The 23,137-nt window shown below is 40.1% G+C and overlaps 1 protein-coding gene across 1 annotated transcript; it reads left to right on the forward strand.

Annotated features, from left to right (window-relative positions):
* Nucleotides 1-6,697: 6,697 nt before the first annotated feature.
* On the forward strand, nucleotides 6,698-19,864 carry jak3 (Janus kinase 3 (a protein tyrosine kinase, leukocyte)). The gene is made up of 24 exons (XM_085774660.1): nucleotides 6,698-6,878; nucleotides 9,087-9,293; nucleotides 9,423-9,540; nucleotides 9,777-9,894; nucleotides 9,998-10,143; nucleotides 10,250-10,553; nucleotides 10,841-10,963; nucleotides 11,095-11,252; nucleotides 11,353-11,464; nucleotides 11,904-12,084; nucleotides 12,345-12,469; nucleotides 12,594-12,725; nucleotides 12,833-12,920; nucleotides 13,238-13,362; nucleotides 13,667-13,805; nucleotides 14,101-14,252; nucleotides 15,240-15,390; nucleotides 15,605-15,729; nucleotides 15,921-16,110; nucleotides 17,328-17,452; nucleotides 17,875-18,047; nucleotides 18,281-18,398; nucleotides 18,499-18,612; nucleotides 19,195-19,864. Exons 2-24 carry the CDS (start codon nucleotides 9,095-9,097, stop codon nucleotides 19,303-19,305), a joined length of 3,327 nt encoding a protein of 1,108 aa, XP_085630786.1. The 5' UTR covers nucleotides 6,698-6,878; nucleotides 9,087-9,094; the 3' UTR covers nucleotides 19,306-19,864.
* Nucleotides 19,865-23,137: the final 3,273 nt, after the last annotated feature.

Genomic DNA, 23,137 nt, shown 5'->3' on the forward strand with positions numbered 1-23,137 from the left:
CCTGCTATAACACACAATAAGGTATAGGTATATTAAAACCTATAGGTTCTTTCCGTGTGGGCAACCCCAGCTGTACTTGTGGGATTGAGGATAGATGTGAGAAATTCTTCTACAAAACAAGATGGGGTGTGTAATAGAGGATGACATGGGAGTGGATTTTGACTCACGCTCCTTTCCACTCTAGAAAAAATCCCAGTTTTGCCCAATCCTGAGGGAGGGTTTCAAAATCAATCCCACAGAAAATAATCCCATCCTGTCCCAATCCCAAACTTTAACACAATCCCACTCCCATCCGTTTTTACTCCCACCCAATCCTGCTCAGCTTTCCCACAGTTAAAATTTTACAGCGGATGCGTGTTGCAGTTTTCACGGTCATTACAGGATGTAGTACTAATTTCCAGTGTAGTTCTTTTCTCTTGTAATGCAGTGTTGTGAGGCTAAATGAAAACTACAACATGGCGACGGTGATTTTAAGCGCACGGCTTGGGAGAAATGTTCAGAATCAGATATCGATTTATTTTTGAAATAAAATGTAATGCATCATGGTTTTCAGACAGTCCCGTCCAATCCCATTGATTTTGCTATCATAGATCCCGCTCCCTTCTGCGCCCATTCATTTTTACTCACGCTCTTGCCCAATCACGTGATTAGAGGTGAAATTGACTCCCAATTCCAGAAAAATGTCATCCTCTAGTGTGTAACCTAAACAAATATATAAATTCACCTTGCAATTGTTCCTCTATGAAAAATACATATAGGCCTAGCTACATAGAGAATTGCAAAGACAAACAGGAACTCTCAACAACAATGGAGAAAAACAAAACATTTATTCAACATTTCCATTTCCTTAAAATCCTTTGATTTGCAAACGTGGAATCAAATGAGTTTAACAAATTGATTTGTCAGATCTCTAGCCCTTGTTATGGTTTCAGTAGCTGACTCACTCACTGACATGTCAGCTGTTCAGCTAGTAGAGGAAAACGTTGCTGTTTTCAGCTCCGCCGCAAGTTGTTGTTTTTCTGTTTTTTTGGTCAGAGCTCCGGTACATTGCGGCTTTAAGCGGGAGGACACGCTGTAGGCTACCACTGATCCAGTATCTGAGCTTGGTCACCGGGCCGAGAGGCACCGGGTCGCTTTCTGCATTCATATGAAGTTCTACCTGGCCCTGTGCGGCACACCTGACGCTCTTCTTATTTTAACGGAACAGTTGCACAGCCAACATAGTGCTGTACGTGGCGTTGTTGCCTTCTCTTTTCCCTGAAAACAGCTCTTCTATTATATTTGTAAATGTGTGTGCTTTTAGTGTTTTTGTAACAGACACCATTAGTTGAGTTATCTTGCTACAGACATGCTTTATTAGCCTCCTGCTATCAACATACAATGGCTAACCAACTGCTACCTCCCTCTAAGCAGAAGTGATTCCACCGGTGAACCCTGTTCCAACACATTCTATGATTATTTCGTTATCACAAGAAAACGGTCTGTTTTATAATGAGATGGCAAAATTAATTAATTTGTCATCACGAGAAAACGGTCTTTGTTATATCGAGACAACTAAATAAGTTGTTATCACAAGAAAACGGTAATGAGAAAATAATTCCCGGCTATCAGTTCCGTATCAGTTCCCGACCCATGTCATATCTTCCTAACAATCAGCACGTTTCCTGGTATACTATTTATAACAGGTTAGTCTTATTAAGCCCATCTTATCTCAACACTACTAGTGCCCTTGACACACTTTTACTGCCTGCCAGCAAAGCTCTTGCTGGCACTTCTCACAACAAAATAACTTCTCACAACAGACTGGTTGAACACAACTAGGTAACAGACAGTTCAGTGTCTAAGACCCTTTTTTTCCCAACCCAGTACTGAATAACCTTACAATAACAAATTAAGTACACAGTGAATATTGGTCTAGACTACTACCACGATTATTATGTCTGTACTGAAGTAGCGTGACATACAACCCATAAAAGGCAAAGATCGAGTATTGCTGTCGCAATTTCCACAGCCCCTTTAGACATAATATTAACAGGCAGCACAGGCTGTAATCATAAAACTGAAATAAAGTGCAATTCAATTTAGTATATTTCAAGAGATGAAGCTTGAAATATTGTAGACTTGTCATTTTTAAATCTTTGAAGAGGTGTTGTGGAAATTTTGGTTCTGCCGGTGGAGAGTCAAAGAACAAGACTGGAGAGGTAGCATACCCAAGTTTATTCTCCATTTTCCATATAGAAGGGGACAGAACACAGAACTACATGGCAGGTAGCAGTTCAGAGTAGTGCCCCCAGAACAGAGATTGCAGTCCCTTCTTATACCCCACTTTAAGACTCTGGTTACTTCATTACTACAAGCACTTCTAGCTTTCCCAGACAACAAACCAAGTCAACAGATGTGTTACTCAACGAATGGCACCTCAGTTGTTGTTGTACCTATAGGAATTTACAACCTAGATCAGTTAGTAACAAGGTTGTACATGGGTCATCCTAGTGTCCTTCCTCTGCCCCCAGGTTTATTGTGGTCAGTACACAAATGTCTCCACTGATGGAGTTAACAGGATTGCTACAAGATTTTACTACTTCAAAGACTACGTTGCTACTTATTACAAGGAGAATACCAATGTCAGCAAATTTTCCACCACAGAGGTATTGGCTTTTAGTGCTTAAAATGGGGTTGTCGACATAAGTGTATCTATGAGTGATCCAAAGCGAGACTTCTGGTTATTACTTTTTGAGCTCTGCAGCTAGCTTATAATAAGTCCTACAAAATTAACCACACCTTGATTTAAACTTGGATGTAAAAATGCAATCAAAGGGCAAGAAAAAAGACAAACAAAAACTACGACAAGAAGACAAACACTCCAAGGGAGAAGAAATGAGCGACGCCATGTCACTCGTGGAGGAGGACGTCGAGGAAGTAATTAAGTTCTTCCATTAGCAAGAAAACAATATACACAATAGACTCCAAAGGACTGTTCTAAAAGTGTATGAAATAATTTTTGAAGTGAAAACCAACAGGCTACAAAAACAAATAGTGTAGAATTAAACTGATTGAAGATCAAATAAAAATCCCTAACAATCCATTTTTCTCATTGTTTACCAGGATTAACTTCCCCCACACAACAAACCAAACATAGCCATCCCAATTATCATGCAATGGGCTTGAGGTCTCTGTAAAACACCACTGTTGCAAAATACAAAACATTGTGCAACACACGCTGTTTAAGTAACATCTGGTCATGATGGGAAAAAAATCTAATGTAAGTGTGAAACTGATCCACAGGAGGTGAAACAGAAAATGTTCAAAACAGACAAGACTCAATATTGAGCCAACTAGCAGCATGACTCTGTCAGTCAGTCACAAAGCCAATGGAGAGAAGCTAAATTGGGAGATATGTGTTCTCTCTTCCTAACTCCTGTCAACACCCTCGCTGCAGCGTTCAGGACCAGCTGGAGAATCTTTAGAGACTTTTTGGGACATCCTGACAGGAGAGAGTTACAGTAGTCCAGTCTAGAAGTGATAAATGCATGCACCAGTTTCTCAGCATCACTCTGGGAGAGGATATTCCTAATCTCAGCTATACTGTGCAGGTGGAAGAAGGCAGTCCTAGTCACATGTTTTATATGGGAACTGAAGGAAAGGTCTTTGTCAAAAATGACTCATGGTTCCTTGCAGTTGTACTCGAGGTCACAGTGATGCCATCCAGAGTAGCGATCGGATTAGAGAAAGTGTACCTGAAATTTTAAGGTCCAAACACAATGACCTTGCTCCTTGACAACAAGGAGAGTATCATCCGCGTAACAATGAAAATTGATTCAGTGCTTTCGGGGCAATTACTTTTTCGCATAGGGCCAGGTAAGTTTGGATAGCTTTTTTCCCTTAATAAATGAAACTGAACTGCATTTTATATTTACTTGGGTTACCTTTGTCTGGTATTAAAATTTGAAAAGTAAGAAATCAGGAAGGGGGCAAATACTTTTTCATAGCATTGCCATGAAATCGAGCACAGATATCCAAGTTTTTGGTAATTGTCTCACATGTAGTATAGTGCCACTTGGAAGGCAAAAAAATATATAATAGTAATAGAGTGCAACAAAAAATGTAAAAAGGGATTACAACAGTGAATTAGCAAGTACAGAAACACAAAATGACACATTATGCAGTTCAAACCAAGTGTTTTTTTTCCTTACAGCTAAGAGGAAACTGATTAAAGAAAAAAAAAAGAAACTTGCTGCTGAACAGGGAAACCACAGCTGTCAGCTGGTTCTCTTTTCCTGTAATGTGAGATGAGTTGATTTCTGCAGAGAAACACATTTGCTTTTATTATAGATCGACCTTCACTGAACGTGACTCATAGATGATGATGACATAAAGAAACTAGAAGGGCACACAGACAGTGCAGACCTCCACCAAGGCCAGTTTTGTTATTTATTGTAAATAATCTGAACATGCCTCAAAATTGAATGGGTTCATCCCAAGTTTTGTCCTTAGTCAAGGGGGCAACAGGGGCAGCATTTCCTGCCATGAGCAAACACTTGGCAATGCTGGCAAGGACAAACATCAAGGACAAGAGGCAGAAATCTGGAGGGTGTGAAGCCATGTGCCTCAATTTGTAATACTGACGGAAAGAGAGAGGGAAGGTGGAGGGAACACAGTGCAAGTTCAAGTTAGATGTAAGATAATAATAATGACAAGAAGAAGAAGATGATGAAGACTAATAATTGTAGTCGCAGGTGTTGAGCAGGATCACAGAGATGATGGGATTGTGGTCAATTGTGGTCATCTAGACTCTGGAGGCAGAAATAACTGCATTATATGGTAATAACGTCACTGAGAAGCAAGATTATATTTGGTTAATTCTTTACGTTGGATCTGTCATATCTTGATTATGTTCAAAGGAGCTCCAGCAACACTAGTGATATGAAAAACCAACTTTATTATATTTATTTATTATAACGCATTTCGGCTTGTGGCCATGAAGGTCACAAGCCGAAACCAACTTTATTTGACCAACACTTGTGATATGAAAAACCAATTTTATTTGACCAACACTTGTGATGTGAAAAACCAACTTTATTTGACCAACGCGTTTCGGCTTGTGGCCTTGTCAAATAAAGTTGTTTTTTCATATCACAAGTGTTGCTATGGAGCTCCTTTGAACATAACGCGTTGGTCAAATAAAGTTGGTTTTTCATATCACAAGTGCTGCTGGAGCTCCTTTGAACATTTTACACTGTGTTTCCACTCTCCATGCACCTTGTGGGTTGGTGAAGTTGCGCCAGAGACCACTAGTAGTTCATATCTAAAGAGGTAATGACTTAGATAGTACTCTGCTCATAATAAAAAACAAATGTGAGGGTTTTCTTGAGACTGGAGTTGTAGGCTGATCTTTAACTGGCCTGCTACTGGTGGATAAACTACTGATTGATACTGTTAAAGTCTGATCACCTGAGACTAGTGTTGTGACGTTCACGAACGAACCGATTCTATTGAACGGCTCGTTAACATGAACGATGGGAACCGAGTCGCAGCTGGGAACCGTTCTTTTTTTTCTTTTTAAAAAATATTTACAATGAATCCATTTCAGACTTTAAAATCTAGTCCATAGATATCAAATGAGGTTATTATCAATATTTTTGAAATAATTTAAAATAAGATATTGGTGGGATATCTAATTTTATATTATTTTGTTCCAAGTCTCACCCCATCATACCTTCCAGTGATTAACTTAAAAACTATAAAAATCAGTCAAATGAGCCAGTTTTTTGAACGGCTCTTTGAAAGGAACGGCTCACCAAGATCCGGCTCCCCTCAAAGAGCCAAAATCCCATCTCTACCTGAGACCTGCAGGTCCCTAATGTCAAACCTGACGTAAACACCTGTCTGTATTTCCAGGTAAAACGGCAGCAGTCTACTCAACTAGGATGAAAAATGTTTGCTTTCAGCAGGTTAAGGAGTACCCCACAAAGCTGATAATCCACAAAACCAAATCCCTGCTGGCTACAGTATCAAGCCAACAGCAGTTGAGAGAAGTAAACCAGCTGTTCAACTCATTATTCCCTTGCACAAGCAAATGACGTAGTTACTCAACAACACTCATCTTTCTTGCAAACTCATATTTTCATCACCATGGCTGATTCTGCTGAAAAATACATTACAATTACAATGTCATACACCAGAGCACATGGGCAAATAATGTACAACAAAAAATCCACATCTCCCAACTTTGATGAAAGAGATAAAAAAAAAAAACAACAACAAAAACAGCTGGACCTTCCCCTTTAAGCAGATCAACACCAAAAATGAATGCGTTCTTTAGATGATAAGTGAACCATAATAAATATACCAAAATAAAAATGTGTAGCGTCCGTTTCTTTGGGTGGAGTTTAGCTAATCTAAATTAAGAGAATAGGATGGGAAATGCACATGTAAAGTAATAAAGAAACATAATAACTTATTTGTTGGGTGTTTTTTTTTAATGCCACATTTCCATTTAATTGTGCAATAGGTCCAGTAATATTTTCTGCATGGTGTTTAACATTATGTAATGAAACTCTTCTTGTAATAGGAAGTGAATCTTGTGAATCAGCACAATATAAGCCACTGACTATTGGATGACAGAGATGGTAACAGTTGTTAAACATTTCTGTTTTCACTGTGTTTGTATTGTAACTGTGCATCCAGTCTGTGGGCTGAAACCACTTGCTGGAGGTTTTTGTAGCATCGCGTCTCTAAATCAGGAAATTGGAACTTCCTGTCAACACGCACTCACTCACTCACACATACAGAGCGTATACCCAGAAGTCAAAGAATAAAAGCCTGGTTTACGGGGAGCAAATGATAAAATTACGGACTTCTGCTGTGTAAATGTACAGGTAACAGTACGGATGCCCTCAATTACACATTTTCTTGATCTTTAGTTGTAAAATCTGTAATTGTAAAGCTGCTTTCAACATATAATGTGTGACGAAATGTTAGTTTCATTTTTAAATCAACCCACAAGACCTTGTACAATACAATGTGGACGACATGTTGCTCAATGTTATTGCTTCTTCTCTTCCTTAATCACCATCTGCCAGCTTTGATGGACTGGATGTTATTTTATGTTGATATGTTGCGATGTTTTGTAGTTATAGCTATCAGTATGATTTTGATCCTTTTCTAAGTGAAGTAAATGGATCCTTTTTGTAATCAAAGTACACAAAGTATTTTAAAGTTTTAAAGTATTTAAAAACTGTAGTTTTTAAATGAAACTGTTGTATGTTATTACATAGTAGCTCATGTTTTATGTACTGTTCCTTGTTAAGTGTAGCCACAGCACGATATGGTGAGTAGCCCTGTGCGATACAACGGGAATCCCCACAAATTGAACTGAATTCACCATTTCATTATGCTAATGCCCCTCTGAATAATATCAAATTAATGTGTCCATTTGGCAAAGGTGGAAGGTAGTACATTTACCGAATTTAATGCTTGTATTTCAATTCTGTGATACAGTTGTGCTGCTGAGCCTCGTCTGTGTTCTTGTTGTTTCTCATCAAGTCTGGGTGGAGATCGTCACTTTCTTATATCTAAACAAGTAACACTACCATGTCTGTGGGAAGGTCATTCAAGAGAAACTATATGAATTTGTAATATAGATATGTATTTATTAGATATTCAAAAGTCATATCTTAGAATATCTCCTCTGGCTCAAAATGTAGACTTCGAATAATTTTAAATATTTTTTAAATGCAGCCAGGAAGCTCTCTGCTCCCATTTACCACAGTTCATTTTGTTCAGAGCAGAGCAAATTGACCTTCAGTTTGTAACTCCCTGTAAATGGCATCATACTTTGTTTAAATTCACTCAAAATAGTCACACCTCACACAGAAGTCCTCTACTTCTACTTCTTCCTTATTTTTTTTTTTTACTATTTTGCCAAGCTATCATTGAATAATCTCACATTCATGATTGTGGAGAACCATGATCAAATTAAGTATTGCTAAAGTCCAGTGGATCAAAAGTTGATATTTAGAATATGGGGTTAGGAGTTCAAATCCCACTCCATCTCAGTCACTCAGTACGTTTACATGACACTTGAAAAAACCGAATTATTGCCTTAATCCGACTATAACTGGACAATTGAAGTGCATGTAAACACCTTAGTCCGACTGAAATCGGAGTTGAGAACTCCGATTAAGACACCCAGATAATGCGATTGGAATTCGATTTTCTCCGTCATGTATACACCTTAGTCAGAGTATAACTGGACAATGCATGTGCGCATGCTCCACAACCGTAGAGATGGCACAAAGTGGAGCAGAGAAGCCACCCGAACCCGGCAAAGTAAAGAAAAAAACCCAACATCAGCGCCGATTCAAAGCATTTCACACAGCGCGACCAGCAAGAGTGTTTTATTAAAAAAAAAAAAAGAGAGAGAGAGAGAGAGAGAAAGGAAGCCCGTATCCTATTCTCAGCGCGAATCTGGTCCAGACAGGCGCGTCTGGTCGGGAACTGCAGTTGAGAATTTATTATTAAGCTTATAAGTTGTTTATATTCAGTTTTTTACGAGGTGACAGAAAAGTCAACAGGACAGGGGGCGTATTAACCCGCTGAAACAACGGGTGATGCCGCATGAGGGGGCGGACCCCGTCAGTTATTCGTTTTTTTCAGTTGCATGTATATTGAGACAAGGACAGAAGTCCGACTTGACGCCAAAATCGAATTTTGAGCATAGCTCGATTAAGCTCTGCATGTAAACGTACTGACTGTTGTTGTCCTTGGGCAAGACACCTTGCCCACCTTGCCTTGTGTGAATGCATGTGAATGTGTGTATGGATGTTTTGTGGTGGTTGAAGGGGTCGTTTGACGCACATTGGCAGCCACACGTCTGTCAGTCTGGCCAAGGGCAGACATAGTTTACCACCGGGGTAAATGTGGTATGAATGAACAATGGTTTCTCTAAAGCGCTTTGGGTGCCATGAATAGCTCTTTTTAAATCAAAGCCATTATTATTATTGTTAAAATTATTTGAGATTACTACCAGTATCAGAATCACTGAATCATTTCCCCGCTCTTGGATCTGTTGATTTCATCCTCAGGAGCACCCATGGATCTCAGTGAGGAAGAGTCGGCCCCTCTGGTAATGAGAGACCGGGGAGGCAGCCAGAGGTCCAGTTCAAGCACTGGTCCCAGTTTACAGCTACACCTCTACTTCCTCCCCACCACGAAGGAGAAAACAACAATACACATTTCATCTGGCCAAATCTCTGCCGAAAATGTCTGCATCCAAGCAGGGAAAGAATGTGGTACGATTGCAGTGGCAAATCATGCATCTTAGTAAACCCTTCGAAGGGCCAAGTTGGTGTGTGATATAAACTCTATGATATTCAGTATGTCAGCTATGCTATGTGATTTTTTTTGATGTTTTATTCTAGGTATCTTACCGGTGTACCTAAGCCTTTTTGGCCTGGCATCCCCTGATTTCTCATTTTGGTATCCTCCGTCACACATGTTCAACACGGATGAAAACTTGCAAGTTCACTTTAGAGTCAGGTAGTGAAAATGCACATTCATTCACTCATTTACTTCTCTTGAAGGCTCATCTCTTCAGAGAGCATCTCCTCTAAGTTAACATCTTAATCCCCAAAAATACTTGCTTCTTGCATTTTTTTAATCTTACAAATCTACTTCAACATTAAATTTATGTTCCCAAAATATCTAAACTATGGATTCTTATATTCACATAGCTCCGTGCAATTATAAATAACATATTTTGTCTTGGTATGCAGGATTTTCATTGCAAATTGGTTAGGACAAGGGCCCAGAACATCATACCGCTACAGTCTGACCAGAGACAGAATCAGTCCAGTGCTTGACTGCAGTGTCATTGATTACCTCTTTGCTCAGGTAAAATATAAAGTGCAAAAAATAAAGATACTGACAGAAATAACTGTGTGCATTATCCATAGGTTAAAGGCTGTGTCTGTAATTAATTTCTTTGGTCTCTCAGTTGCGCAGTGACTTCATTTCGAGTGAGGCAGGAGTCTCTCCACCTCTGAGCACTCAAGACGAATGCCTTGGCCTTGCAGTACTGGACTTGTGGAGAATGGCTAAAGAGCGCCATCAAAGTGTCAGAGAGCTCTGCAGGACTGTCAGGTATCTATATTTTTAGCTGTCATATGAGCCACTTACGTTGTTTGGCTTCACTGTGGGATTTTAGATTCACTATACAAGATGTTAATGTTTTTGATTTTCCCTTCAGCTACAAATCGTGCCTACCTAAGTCACATCGCCACGACATCCAGAGACGTAACCGCTTGGATCGGTATCGAATCCGAAATACCCTGAAGCGTTTCTTACAGAAGCTTGGAGACTCCTCTGTGGATGAGTGCAGCTTGAAACTCAAATACCTGACTGAACTGGCTGACATTGTGCCTTCTGTGGGAAGTGAAACTTTCAAAGTGGATCCATTGGCCTCCCATTCAAAGTCATCTATCAGTCTCATAAGGGTAACAGGGGAAACTGGAATCCAAACCAGTGGGAGCGACCAAGATGACAGCTCAATGGTAGGGAAAAAAATAAAGTTAGTTTTTAGTAATAGTTAGATTTTTGACACTTTGATGGTCCTAAAATAATTGCATGTGTTTTTCTTGGTACCTATTGTAACCCCCTCTAACAACCCCTTTTTTTTAACCAAAAGGTAGTCTGCATTGGGGTCACTTATTAAACCGTGATACTTTATCTCGACTTTAGATGTTGGTATGCAGAATATAATCTGTAATGCCCCAGAGGTCATATTCCCCATTTCCAAATTAGAAGGTGTTCCAAGCAATCAGCCTGTCTTTTTTTCTAGGAGTGGCAGACTTTCTGTGATTTCCAAGAAATCATCGACATCAGTATTAAGAGAGTGTGTCATGAGCAAGTTCCCCAAGATGGCAGGATGGTTACAATAACCCGCAAAGATGACAGATGTTTGGTAAAGGACATTTAAAATTTCCACAACTGTCATTCTCTTATCTAATTAACAATTCTGAATTTTGTTTGAATTTTACGGACTGTATTGATGTAAAAACATGCACGGCTATTTTAACCTGATTTCCTCCTCAGGAAGCCAAGTTCCAGGATCTCAAAGATGCGCTTTCATTTGTGTCACTTGTTGATGGCTACTTCAGACTGACCACAGACTCTAGCCACTACTTCTGCCAGGACATCGCACCTCCAAGTATTCTGGAGCGTATAAAAAACCATTGCCATGGCCCGATCACGTAAGCCCTTTTTTTTTTTAGGTAAATGATGAATCAGGAGAAAATGTTTGCATGCATCTGTTTTTAGATTTTTTTTTTTTTTCATATCTTGTCTAATCAGATCTGAGTTTGCTGTCCACAAATTGAAAAAATCAGGATTTAAAGGTGGTACATTCCTTGTCCGGCAGAGTCCAAAGAACTATGACAATTTCTTCCTCACCGTGTGTGTTCAGGTAAAAGTTGTGGTAGACCATAGACATGTAGACATAAAGACTGATGTTTGTTTGTTTGTTTTCTTGTTAGTTAGTGTGTTTTTGTATTATTGTATATTTTTTAACAGAGTTGTTTACCTGTATCTAAAGAGCTTCCACGTAAAATCTCAGGCCTTTGTCTAGAAATGTATGTCTTTGCAGACGATGTGCCTGTTTCAGAATCTAGTTTTCACATTGGAATGAATGGATTACTTTTCCATATTTTATATGAGATTTTGCCCCCCTAAGTTATATGTTATATTTTATTCTGGTCCATTTTTATTTTGTGTTTATATTTTGATAAGGCCGCAACAAATTATGGGAAAAATTTAAGGGGTCTGGACAATTTGGGGCTTCAAAAGTTTGCAAAAGTCACAATATTATCCCTTTCTTATGTCTTGCATCATTCATATTTCCGCAGACCCCTCTTGGACTAGATTATAAAGACTGCCTCATTATTAAAAATGAGCACTACAGTCTTCCTGGTGTCCAGAAATCATTTCCCAGCTTGAGAAAGCTCACCAGCTATTACCAACACACCAAACTGCTGCTGGCTGAAGTACCTGTCATGTTGGGTCGCTGCTGTCCACCCCGACCCAAAGGTTTGTTTCCCAAGTGAATACCGTACATCATGATGTTATCAATTGTGTTCTCACATTTTTCGTATTCAGTATGTAAAAAGGGAGAATGAATACTGTCTTCAAACATTAAGATGTTTTTGACAAACCAATGTATTATTATTCAGAATGGCATTTAAAACACACAGGACTCACAAGAACAGAAAACATACATGTACTTACTGTCACTTGAGATATGCATCTGAAGATGTTACAATAGCCATGTTGTTTTGCTGTCCCGACAGAGCTCACAAATCTCATCATCGTGCGCAACAGCAACTCCGTTGAAACTCACGAGTCCCCAACACCTGAGAGGACCAAATTCAGTCACATCCAGTTCCATATGATCAAATATACTGACCTGAAATTGGTATGTAGATGTTCTTCCAACTGTTCTTACTATTATATAAATCAAAGGTAGTCCAATTAAGGTAGTTTTTCCTTTATTATGGAGGAAACTTAATTATGGTTTCTGGATGTATTTTTCCTCTAAGGAGGAAAGCCTCGGACAGGGATCCTTCACACGAATTTTTAAAGGCTATAAGGCAGACATTCGTGACGGGGAGAAACATGTGACTGAAGTTCTCCTGAAAGAGCTCGATGTCGCTCATAAGAACTGTTGGGAGGTCTGTTTCCCTCAATGAAAATACACAAAGTATCAATAGTTTTCTTGGTTATTCGCAGTTTCAAAACACATTTAACATGTTGTTTCCTTGCCCTTTCTTTCTCCCAGTCATTCTTTGAAGCTGCCAGCCTGATGAGTCAGATTTCACACAAACACCTCCTCCTTGTTTATGGTATTAGTGTACAAGGAGTGAAAAGTAAGTTCAAACTATGACTTTTTTTACTGATTGTTTGCTCTGCAACACTGATAAAGCTGCTGTGAATGTGCATACTATATATTTTTTCTTGAAATTAAGGTACTCATAGAGATGAAAATCTGTATGTATTGCATATACATTCTCTGAAGGAAAAATACAATCAATGAATAGATGAATACATGGATTCATCCTCTATCATAATACCACAATATCCTCATGTGACTGCAGCTCAGTCCCTGTAGTGTGGGGCAGCTTTTCTGATGTCGTGTTTGGTTTTGAAGTACAGCTGTTGAAACAAACCTTGCTGTGCCTTGCAGACATCATGGTGCAGGAGTTTGTCAAGTACGGGGCCCTCGACCTTTACTTGAAGAGAGGGAGATCTGTGTCAGTGAGCTGGAAACTTGATGTGGCTAAACAGCTCGCATCTGCCCTCAACTTTCTGGTAAGGCAGACACCAGCCGACACCACAAAAGTAATGAGTGTGATGTAATCAACAGCAGGACTGACTAGATCATTTCTACTCACTTTACATACTGTATGTCAATGAAATTCAAGTTTCTGTTTGAAGTCACATCACTCCTGCAAAAAGTAAAAATGAAAAAGGTTGTTGAATTGTAGAAATCCTTTACAGTAAATGAGGTAAAAGACAAATATTACTGTGCTGGCGGTGTTCTAGGTTGGCACTCACAAGTACTGAATGACATCATCGATGAGTCAACAACAGTAACATGAAAGTGTCTTTGCAGGAAGAGAAAAACATCGTTCATGGAAATATCTGTGCCAAAAATCTGTTGCTGGCCAGAGAAGGGGACCCGTCGCAGGGCACCTCTCCCTTCATTAAGCTGAGCGACCCGGGCATCAGTGTGGCCATGCTGGACAAAGATGGTAAGGCAACAAGTTTTCTAATCTCCCAGATCTATTTAAATACATCCAGTCCACTAAAATTAAATTGACGAAGTAAACCAAACAGATGCCATTGTGACACCTTGAAATATCCCTACCGAAATAAACAGAACTTATGGTGCAGAATGTTTAGTGATCAATCAATACACAGTATAATGTTTAGATATGACTTGAAGACTTTACAACTAAGCACAAATGTGTCTTAATTAACATAACTACACAGTGAATCTTACTTGCTTTAATGCACTGATATGGACTTCTGTGTGTGTTCACTTAGTTATCCTGGACAGAATCCCCTGGGTGGCCCCTGAAGTGCTGGAAGTCCCAGACAACCTGACTCTGGAGTGTGATAAGTGGAGCTTTGGCACCACTGTGTGGGAAATCTTCAACAACGGGGAAGCTCCACTGCGAGGCTGGGACCTGCAACAGGTGCTCCTGCTCACTCTCCTGTTAAGTCAGCCAAACTGAACACTGAATGCTGATGTGGCAGAGTAGCATGCAAACATGTCTGCAGGTTATTTGTTAGAGATAAAACAGTCATAATCAAAGAGAGAAAAAAATTCTTTATGTAAGTGGGGTCGACCTAGACTTCACCTAAAGAGACTGACTCAGAAGAATAAAAGCCATGTCCAAATCCAATCAAAAGAATAGCTTAAATATAAAGATATGTATAATTGACATAGCACATCAAAAATACTGGATGGCTATCTGTCATAAATCACTGTATCTTACTTTACGACAGGTGATTGCATACATTTTCATATCAAACCCCACAAGTCTGGAAAGAGGCCAGTGTTGGAGAGATGAAAAATATGACTTCCCAGTTTCCTGTAATTCACTGTGTGTCCAGCAGTTGTTACGTTCAGGCATTCATCACTTACTTGTGAAGTCGGGGCGGTGCGTGGCGCAGTGGTTAAAGCGGCCGAGGCTACAGTCCTCAACGCAGGCGTCCCCGGTTTGAATCCCGCGGCGTCGGGCGGACCTTTCCTGCATGTCGTTCCCCCTCTCTCTGCCTCCCCCTTTCCTGTCTATTTCACTATGTACTATTACCTGTTACCTACTGCTTTGTACATGACATGATAAACAACACTGGAGGTTGTATATAACAAAAGGCATCTGTTCCCATTAACATCCTGGATAAGTTGTTAATTATATGACTTCACCTCTTAATAATATCTGTTTGAAGGGAACTCCCAGATGATAAATTCGGGAATATTAGCCTTTATGAACAGGTGACGGTCATCATGTTTCCCCATTAGTTTTGGATCCTGTTCCGCTCTCAGAGCAGGTCCAGTCTTCCAAACAACCCTGAGTCATGTGTTCTTTTGGCAAAAGAGATAACTGATAGTAAATAATTGAAGCAGCATAAAGTTTTGTTACAGTGGGTTATGTGTGTTTCTGACGTGTTTCCAACAGAAACGTGGGTTTTATGAGCGGTTCCAGCAGCTGCCTTCTTCCCAGTGGACTGAGCTGGCCGATCTGATCAGTCAGTGCATGGACTACCAGGCGGCCTTCAGGCCTTCCTGTCGCAGTATCATCCGTCAGCTTAACAGTCTGATAACTTCAGGTAAAAATACATTTTGATGTGTACCAACCATCAGTTTTGCTGGAGTCAGGCATAACCTATGAAACCTTTGAACCTTTCATGCCTTCATTGCTGAAAATGGCATGGTGTCTTTTAAAATCTAAAACCCATCCATTTGCACGACTTAAATATAATTGGGAGTGTTTTTGTCCCTTTTTATTAGGTAGATACGTTTTTCCTTCTTTGTCATTTACAGACTATGTGATACTGCACGCCACTGAGCCTGTCACACAGAGCCCTGTGTGGAGAGCCCTCAGCCCGCAACACGACCAGACACTGTTTGAGGAGCGACACCTTCGCTACATCACGCCACTGGGAAAAGTAAGTGTGAGAACCTAGCCCCATATACCATATGCTTCCTACAATGTAAAAGTTAGTATTTTAAGATAACATGCCTTGGCATAAAAGCTCTACTCTTCTAAAGACCTCACCAGCCACACAGGCTACGATGATAGGTCTGATTTTTACAGTTTGGGTGTAGCTCATCAGGGAATGACTTAAACTTTTTCCAGGGAAACTTTGGCAGTGTTGAACTTTGTCGTTATGACCCGCTGGGTGACAACACCGGCGAGCTGGTCGCTGTGAAGAAGCTGCAGCCCAACAAGCAGTCAACCCAGGACGACTTCCAGAAAGAAGTCAACACCCTCAGCGTCCTGCACTGCGACTACATCGTCAAATACAGAGGCGTCTGCTACAGCATGGGTAGGTCTCACTGTCAAATACTGGTTCTTAAAGCAGATATCAGTGGAATGTTTTTGTTAATATAAGTCCTAAATAGTCCTATTTTCCGTCAGCAATCACTTACATGAAGTATTTCAGCCTAAACACGAGTCTCTCCGGCATTTCCTTGTGGGATACAAGTGTTATCCAATGAGGGGAGAGAACGGCATGAAGGGCTGTGTGTGCAGCCAAGGGATGCGCGTGAATGTGGTGACGTAGCACGAGGACCAATTGATGCCTGACAAGGGCGGGGGCTGCTAACTCGTGGTGCGTTCAAGGAAACTCGTACTTTGTGTTTTTCCTTCCTGTGAAGTCATACCAGTTCGATCTGGTACGAGTTCACGGGTCGGAAGTTACGAGTGGCCGTTATAGGGAACTTTCACAGACAACAGGACGGTAAAAACACGAGCTACTGGTTACCTGGAACGCTACCAAGTCGTAGTTGTGACTTGAAGCTGTAACTTACGGTTTCAAAAGCCTGCCTTGAACACAGCATTAGCCGAAACGGCCGTGCCGCTGTTATCTGCTTTAATTAATTTAGTGTCAAGTATGGGGATTGTTCAGCATAGCTCAGTTTTTGATTAGTGTTGCTTTTTGTGTGACACTGAAGCTTCTCATGTTTTAACTGTCCACTGGTTGGGTGTGTGAATACATTTAGTCACCCTCGAAGCTGAGAATATACAGCTGTAAAATCCCATAATTCATTTAACGCAATCTACTCATCACATTTTTTTTATTAGGATTTACATGATCTGTCAGTAGCTCTGCGATAGACTGGCGATCTGTCTCTCGCCCGAAGTTAGCTGAGAGGCTGCAGCTTACCTGTGACCCTAGTGCAGGATAAGTGGTTTAGAAAATGAACGAATGAATGATCTGTCAGTTTCAGGTCAGGCCAGGTTAGTGTTTGGAGTTATATTGAGATGGAAAGTCTTTTTACTGAACAGATTAACTAAATGTTTAACTCGGATCACGTTTAGATTTATGATGAAGGTTTTATGAGTCTTAATGTACGTGTGTCGGAGAGCTCACAGGGTTTGTATTTTATGACAGTATGGTTGAGCTGTAACGTTTATGTAAGGGTTCACCTGTTGAGTGAGCTCATTTCCTGATGTGAAGCTGTCTCAGCTAGAGGCAATTTAACAGCGTTGTCTGATGTTTCCATGTGCAGACATATTTTAACAATGTTTACCTGTTCACAGGTCGCCTCACCATGAGCTTGGTCATGGAGTACCTTCCCTTCGGCAGCCTCATTGGCTATTTGGAGAATAACCGGCACAACGTCAACCCCAGGAGGCTGCTGCTCTTTGCTTCTCAGATCTGTAAAGTAAGAGCAAGAGAAATGAGCGTCACGCCTTTTATTACAAGAGTGGAAAATGAGGAGTTTGAGTGTTCTCCAAATTCTTTTCTTAAAACTGTACAGATCTGTTGGGTGTAGCTACTTTGGGTCTGATTCAAAACAAAACAGTGTTTAGTTGCCCATCGTTCATCTAATATGTCTGTATGTATAGGATTAATAATTGTTCATTTAGAGGAACAGCAACTGAAAACTACTTGGGTGTCTTTTGAAAGGAATCTGAACCAATTCTCATGGATGACTAACATTTCAATTCAAACCAATAAGTGAGACATTTCTGACAGTTTCATGAATCATCTTTTCCAGGGCAATTTTACAGGAATTTTACTTTCACAGGGAAAGTTTTTTTTCACATTCCTCCTTTTGTGTTCTCCTGTCTGCCACTTTCCCAGGGGATGGAGTACCTGCAGACTCTGCGTTATGTGCACCGAGACCTGGCAGCTAGAAATATCCTGGTGGCCAGTGAGTCACTGGTGAAAATTGCAGATTTTGGTCTGACCAAGATCATCCCTATCGACAAGGAGTACTACCGAGTCACACAGCCTGGAGAGAGCCCCATCTTCTGGTAGATTTTATTATGTTTGTCTCCAAAGTGAAAAAGCAGAAATCTGTCACCAGTTGTGGGAGGTTTTGTGAAAGCCTGTTTCCAGTCGTTGTGCTCAGCTAAGCAGCATTTATTCAATAGAGACATAATCGAGGATCAGAGTATCCTCAAGAAAGCCACTCTACTGTGATAACAGAAGAAGCTGAGGTGATGCTGTCCACCTTTAATGGCCACATATTTCTCATCTGCTGCAGGTACGCACCAGAGTCCATCAACGAGTCCAAGTTCTCTCACAAATCAGACGTGTGGAGTTTTGGAGTCGTCCTTCATGAGCTCTTCTCATACTGCAACATGAACTGCAACCCAAAGAGAGTAAGAGGACTGTTATATTACTTCTTCTTTTTTCATATTTCAGATATGTTTTATCAAAACATATTTTTAACTCCTTACCAAATTTGTGCCACTGTTGTAGCTGTGCATGCAGGAGATCGGACACCACGTGCAGGGTCCATCCATTTCAATGCATCTTGCAAATATTCTTAAGAATAGCTGGAGGTTGCCACCTCCTGCAAGCTGCCCACCACAGGTATGTTCACTCTCTCAATCTATCAGCTGGAATACAGCAGCCTTTATAGAAAACTCTCACTGTAGGAGGAGCAGGTTACTTTAAAATGACAAATGCTGGGGACCAGGCTTACAGAGAATCAGGTAGCATGTAGCAAGATACTGATCAATGATGGAGGCAGCCATACAGCATATGTGACTCTAGCTGACAACTAACTGGACCAGTATAAATACAGGTGAGAAAATAAGCAGAAATTAGAGTCTAGTGTGCAGGTAGGCTCCAGTGATTGGGAACGGGGAACAGGAGAAGAGGTGCAGCATGGGAACATGTGGCAGGAGACAGAGGCAGAGTGACTAATCTATATAACTGAATTAAATGTGTTTATCTATTCTCTAAATAGACATATCCATAACAAACATGCTTTGATGGTTCGATAATTTAATAATAAGAACCATGTGAAATCCCTAAATAATCTCTTGTAGTTTATTTTCCATACTTTGATCTTTTTTTCTCATAATCATATCAAAAATGATAAACTTCTCATTTGAACCTGCAGCTCTTATCAAATATTGTGTTTTATGTTCTATTTTGTTGTAACACCAGGTGTACAGTTTGATGAAGCAGTGCTGGGCGTTCAACTTTGACGAGCGGCCGTGCTTCTCCAGCCTGGTCAACCAAATTGAAACAATCATGCAAGACACAGAAAGATGCTGAAAGGAGCCTTGTTGGAACGATTCAATGTGAAATGACACAACATCCAGTTTTAAGCACATTCCATGGATTTGTCATCAAAAGAAATTAGCCTAAGCTTTGGCAACTAAATTCTCAGGTAATCTATTTAGTGCCCTTTCTCCGGTGTGCACAGACAGATCCTCAACCAAGCTCAGGGAATACTCATCATAAACTTCTGTTTGACAGAAATACTGTAGCCAATGCCCTGTCAAACAGGAAATTACTGATATGCAGGTAGCTATAGCACAAAACATTTACTGTCAATAGAAGTTACCCAGTTCTTTAAATACAAATGTTTTTGAGGATCAAAATCTAATTTATAAAACATATTCATACACAATAAGCAGACAAGCACCAATACCCAAGGCTCACATTTCTACTGACATTTTAAATAGAACTCTTTGTCACACCAGAATTATTGCAAAAGTAAAATGCTGGTTAATTCAGGAAGGACAACGCACATTGCACTTGTCACTGTGAAGTGTTTATATTGTACTGTGTGGTTGCATCAGTCTGCCCCAGGGCAGCTGTGGCTACACACGTAGCTTACCACCACCGGTGTGAATGTGGTACAGTATGAATGAATAATGGTTTCTGTAAAGTGCTATGGGTGTCATGAAAAGCGCTATATAAATCCAAGCCATTGTTATTATTATCCAAAGATTAAATAGCCTATATTTTTTAGCCAAAAATACATTTACATAAAATACTTTGTTTTTTTTCTCCATTTATTGTGTTGCAGTGCTATGTTGCAGTGCTATGTTGCCCTTAAATTTGCACTTAAATCTTTACCTATTTTTGTTGTTGTTGTTGTTTTAGGTTTTTAGTATTTGATAATGTTTTTTGTTTTTTTGTTTGTTGTGTTTTTTTGCTCTTATTGTGTAGCAGGGGTTTGTTTTAAATGTATTAAATAAATAAAGTTTTACCTCGATCCAGATTCCTGATTCAAATCTTTTTATTGTGTTTGTCTTTGGCACAGGACTGTACGTTGTTTCACACCAGGAGAGGTTTTCTTTGTTCATGATAGTGTTGTGGTCAAGAGACCGAGTCAGGACCAAGAGCATACCAAGTTGAAGCAATGCCAAACCAATTATATTAATCATGTGGCTTGATATTTAGGCCTACATTATTCCTCAGCTAAAAAGAAAAGATAATTTTAGATTTTTTAAAAATCTAAACCATATTTAATTGAACAGAATAACATAGCACATAACCTGCTAAAGTCTCACACTAAACCCCAGACCATGCAACATCTTTTCTGACTAAAATTAGTTTATATACAGGCAGTCCTCAAATATGAAAGCAGCCCCCAGTATGAATCCACTTTATCTTTGGACAACAATTAAAACAGACTTTCAGTTCAATCTCTCAAAAATATAAAGTCAAAAACTGTATCAAGTTCTCCCTTGATCAAACTGGCTGATTGACAGCACCGCTACTCCCCCATGTGGTGAGAGGTTGAACCAAACCAAAACAAATCAGTGATGAAAAAGTTTCACAAAACGGCACTGGGAGTATCAGTCTCCTTTGGTCTCTTTTGAATCAACACAAACCATTGGGGAACATTACACAGCAGTGAAAGAGGAATGATTCAGTTTTCATGTGGAATAAAATGTCAGAACAGCGGCAACATACAGTAGCCTACAACTTAAAGTAGCAGACAAAAAAACACCTCTTCATCTCAGCTGGAACATGACACAGCAGGAATGTACACAGTAGCCAGTTGAGTCTATCTGTGACATTGCAGCAATAATCCACTTTCATGTGATGTAACATCAGCAGCACCAGAAACCAAAACAGTTCCATGCTACCCAGAATCGACACATGACCAAAAACATCTTTTTGAAAACACTGCTTTGTTTTTAGCCTTGTTTTTTAATGCACGTGTTGAAAATAAGTAGAAAATGTGCACCTGACCTCTCATTCACTACTATTATGCAACTGGTGTTCAGTTGTCACATTTCAACAACTGAAAAAGCAGTGTCCTTGCTGACCTGGCTGATAACAGAAATTGTATAGCCTACTTGCAACATCCCTCTCAAACCAGACCGATCATCATCTTGTGGGTCTATAGGCTATCTTACAGAGCGGCCACAGTATGTGAGGCTGGGGAACTGCAAGTTCCTCTTCACACTGTTCACTGCGGATTTTACATCTAAATCCGAATCTGGCCATGTTCAGAAGTAGCTACTCTGACGATACGGCCATCGTGGCATGTGTGAAGAAGGGACAGGAAGATAAATAGACATACAGAACAACCACAGAGCCTCAGCACTAATTATGAAAGAATATAGTCATACTTTACATCAAATTAAACAGCAGAAGCTGGCCTACAACGTGTAAAAACAATGTTTATATGACCCAAACACAGCCCAATCACTACTCATATGAAGAACTAAACATCAAACTTCATGGACCCAGTCGCCACATTTCTGGCTGCAAAACACAAAAGCTACCGCTCATATGAAAGAGCCGGGCTACAAAGATTGGGATGTTACCTGGACGTTACATAGCAACCGCGGCTAACACAAAAGCTCCACAGAAGCACGGCAGAGAGAGAAGCCAAAAACGAGCAAAGTCGAGCAAACACAGACACTGCTTGGCCAAAACATGGTTGTAAATGTCCTCTTACCTTTGCTGTTTTGATAAATAAATGAAATAGACCTTGTGGTTGCAGAGATACAGTATAGGCTAGCCTACTCATTTTATTATGGATATGCAATGTCGAGAAAAGGCCTAGAAGACCAAAGAAATGATTACTGACTTTGGCAGGTCCAAGAGATCCTTGCGGCCTGTGACTGTGGACGGGGTGGACATTGAGTGGGTTCAGCCATACAAGTACCTTGGAGTACACCTTGATGACAGGTTGGATCGGTCTGTACACACGAGTGCTGTGTAGCCTGAGAAGGTCCTTTGACATCTCTAATGTAATACTGCACATGTTCTATCAGTCCTTCATTGCAAGTGTTACATATTTTGCCGTTGTCTGCTGGGGTAACAACATCAGGGTAAGGGACAAAGGGACAAGGAGCAAACAATCTCAAAGTGCTACATAAAAAATAAAAAAATAAAAAAGTTAAAATTTGGAGAGAGAACATCTCCCCAAAAGAAACAACTAAAGGCTTTTTTTTTAAAGGTAGGTTTTTAGGCCTTTTTTAAAAGTGTCCAGGGTCAGTGGTGCTCTCAGGTGGTCAGGGAGAGCATTCCAAAGACAGGGAGCTTGTCAAGAAATGTAGCTGTGTGATAGGAGGAGGGAGCAGAGCTGGTGGAGGATGGGGTGTAAACTATCTGTTTCCTTCTTGTTTTGTGGCTGACAAGATAACTCTATTTTTTTATTTCACCACTGTGTGACATGTGACTGAGACCAGGCCTGCTTTTGAGTTCACATCAAGTAGAAATAGTGATGAATAAATCCACCAAATGGAAACTGTCAACAACAACTGAGAAAGTGAATAACTGTGGACTGGTCAATCAAGAGTGCTGCTCAACATTATAGGGGCACAGTGGCACTGGTACTAACCCTCCAAAACAAAGGCAACTTTTTCATGCTGTTAACCAAATGATTAGACAACATTAATAAAAACAAGTCAGAAATAATACTATATTACATGGTGCCATAATCCTGTATGTCCACATTTCAGCTCCCACCAATTGTAAGATTTGTAAGATCCCCTATCTTAGTGTTTAACATTTACTGTTGTAAAAGATTATCAAAATCTGGATAGGTTCAGTTACCAGCTTTTCAGGATGTGCTAAAAGTCGTATTCACTAGGCATAAATTCCCTTGCATTGTCCCATACAGGAAGGAAACTTT

The sequence above is a fragment of the Trachurus japonicus genome, chromosome 4, assembly GCF_045865225.1.
Source record: "Trachurus japonicus isolate A0001 chromosome 4, Traja_1.0".
NCBI classification, from domain to species: domain Eukaryota; kingdom Metazoa; phylum Chordata; class Actinopteri; order Carangiformes; family Carangidae; genus Trachurus; species Trachurus japonicus.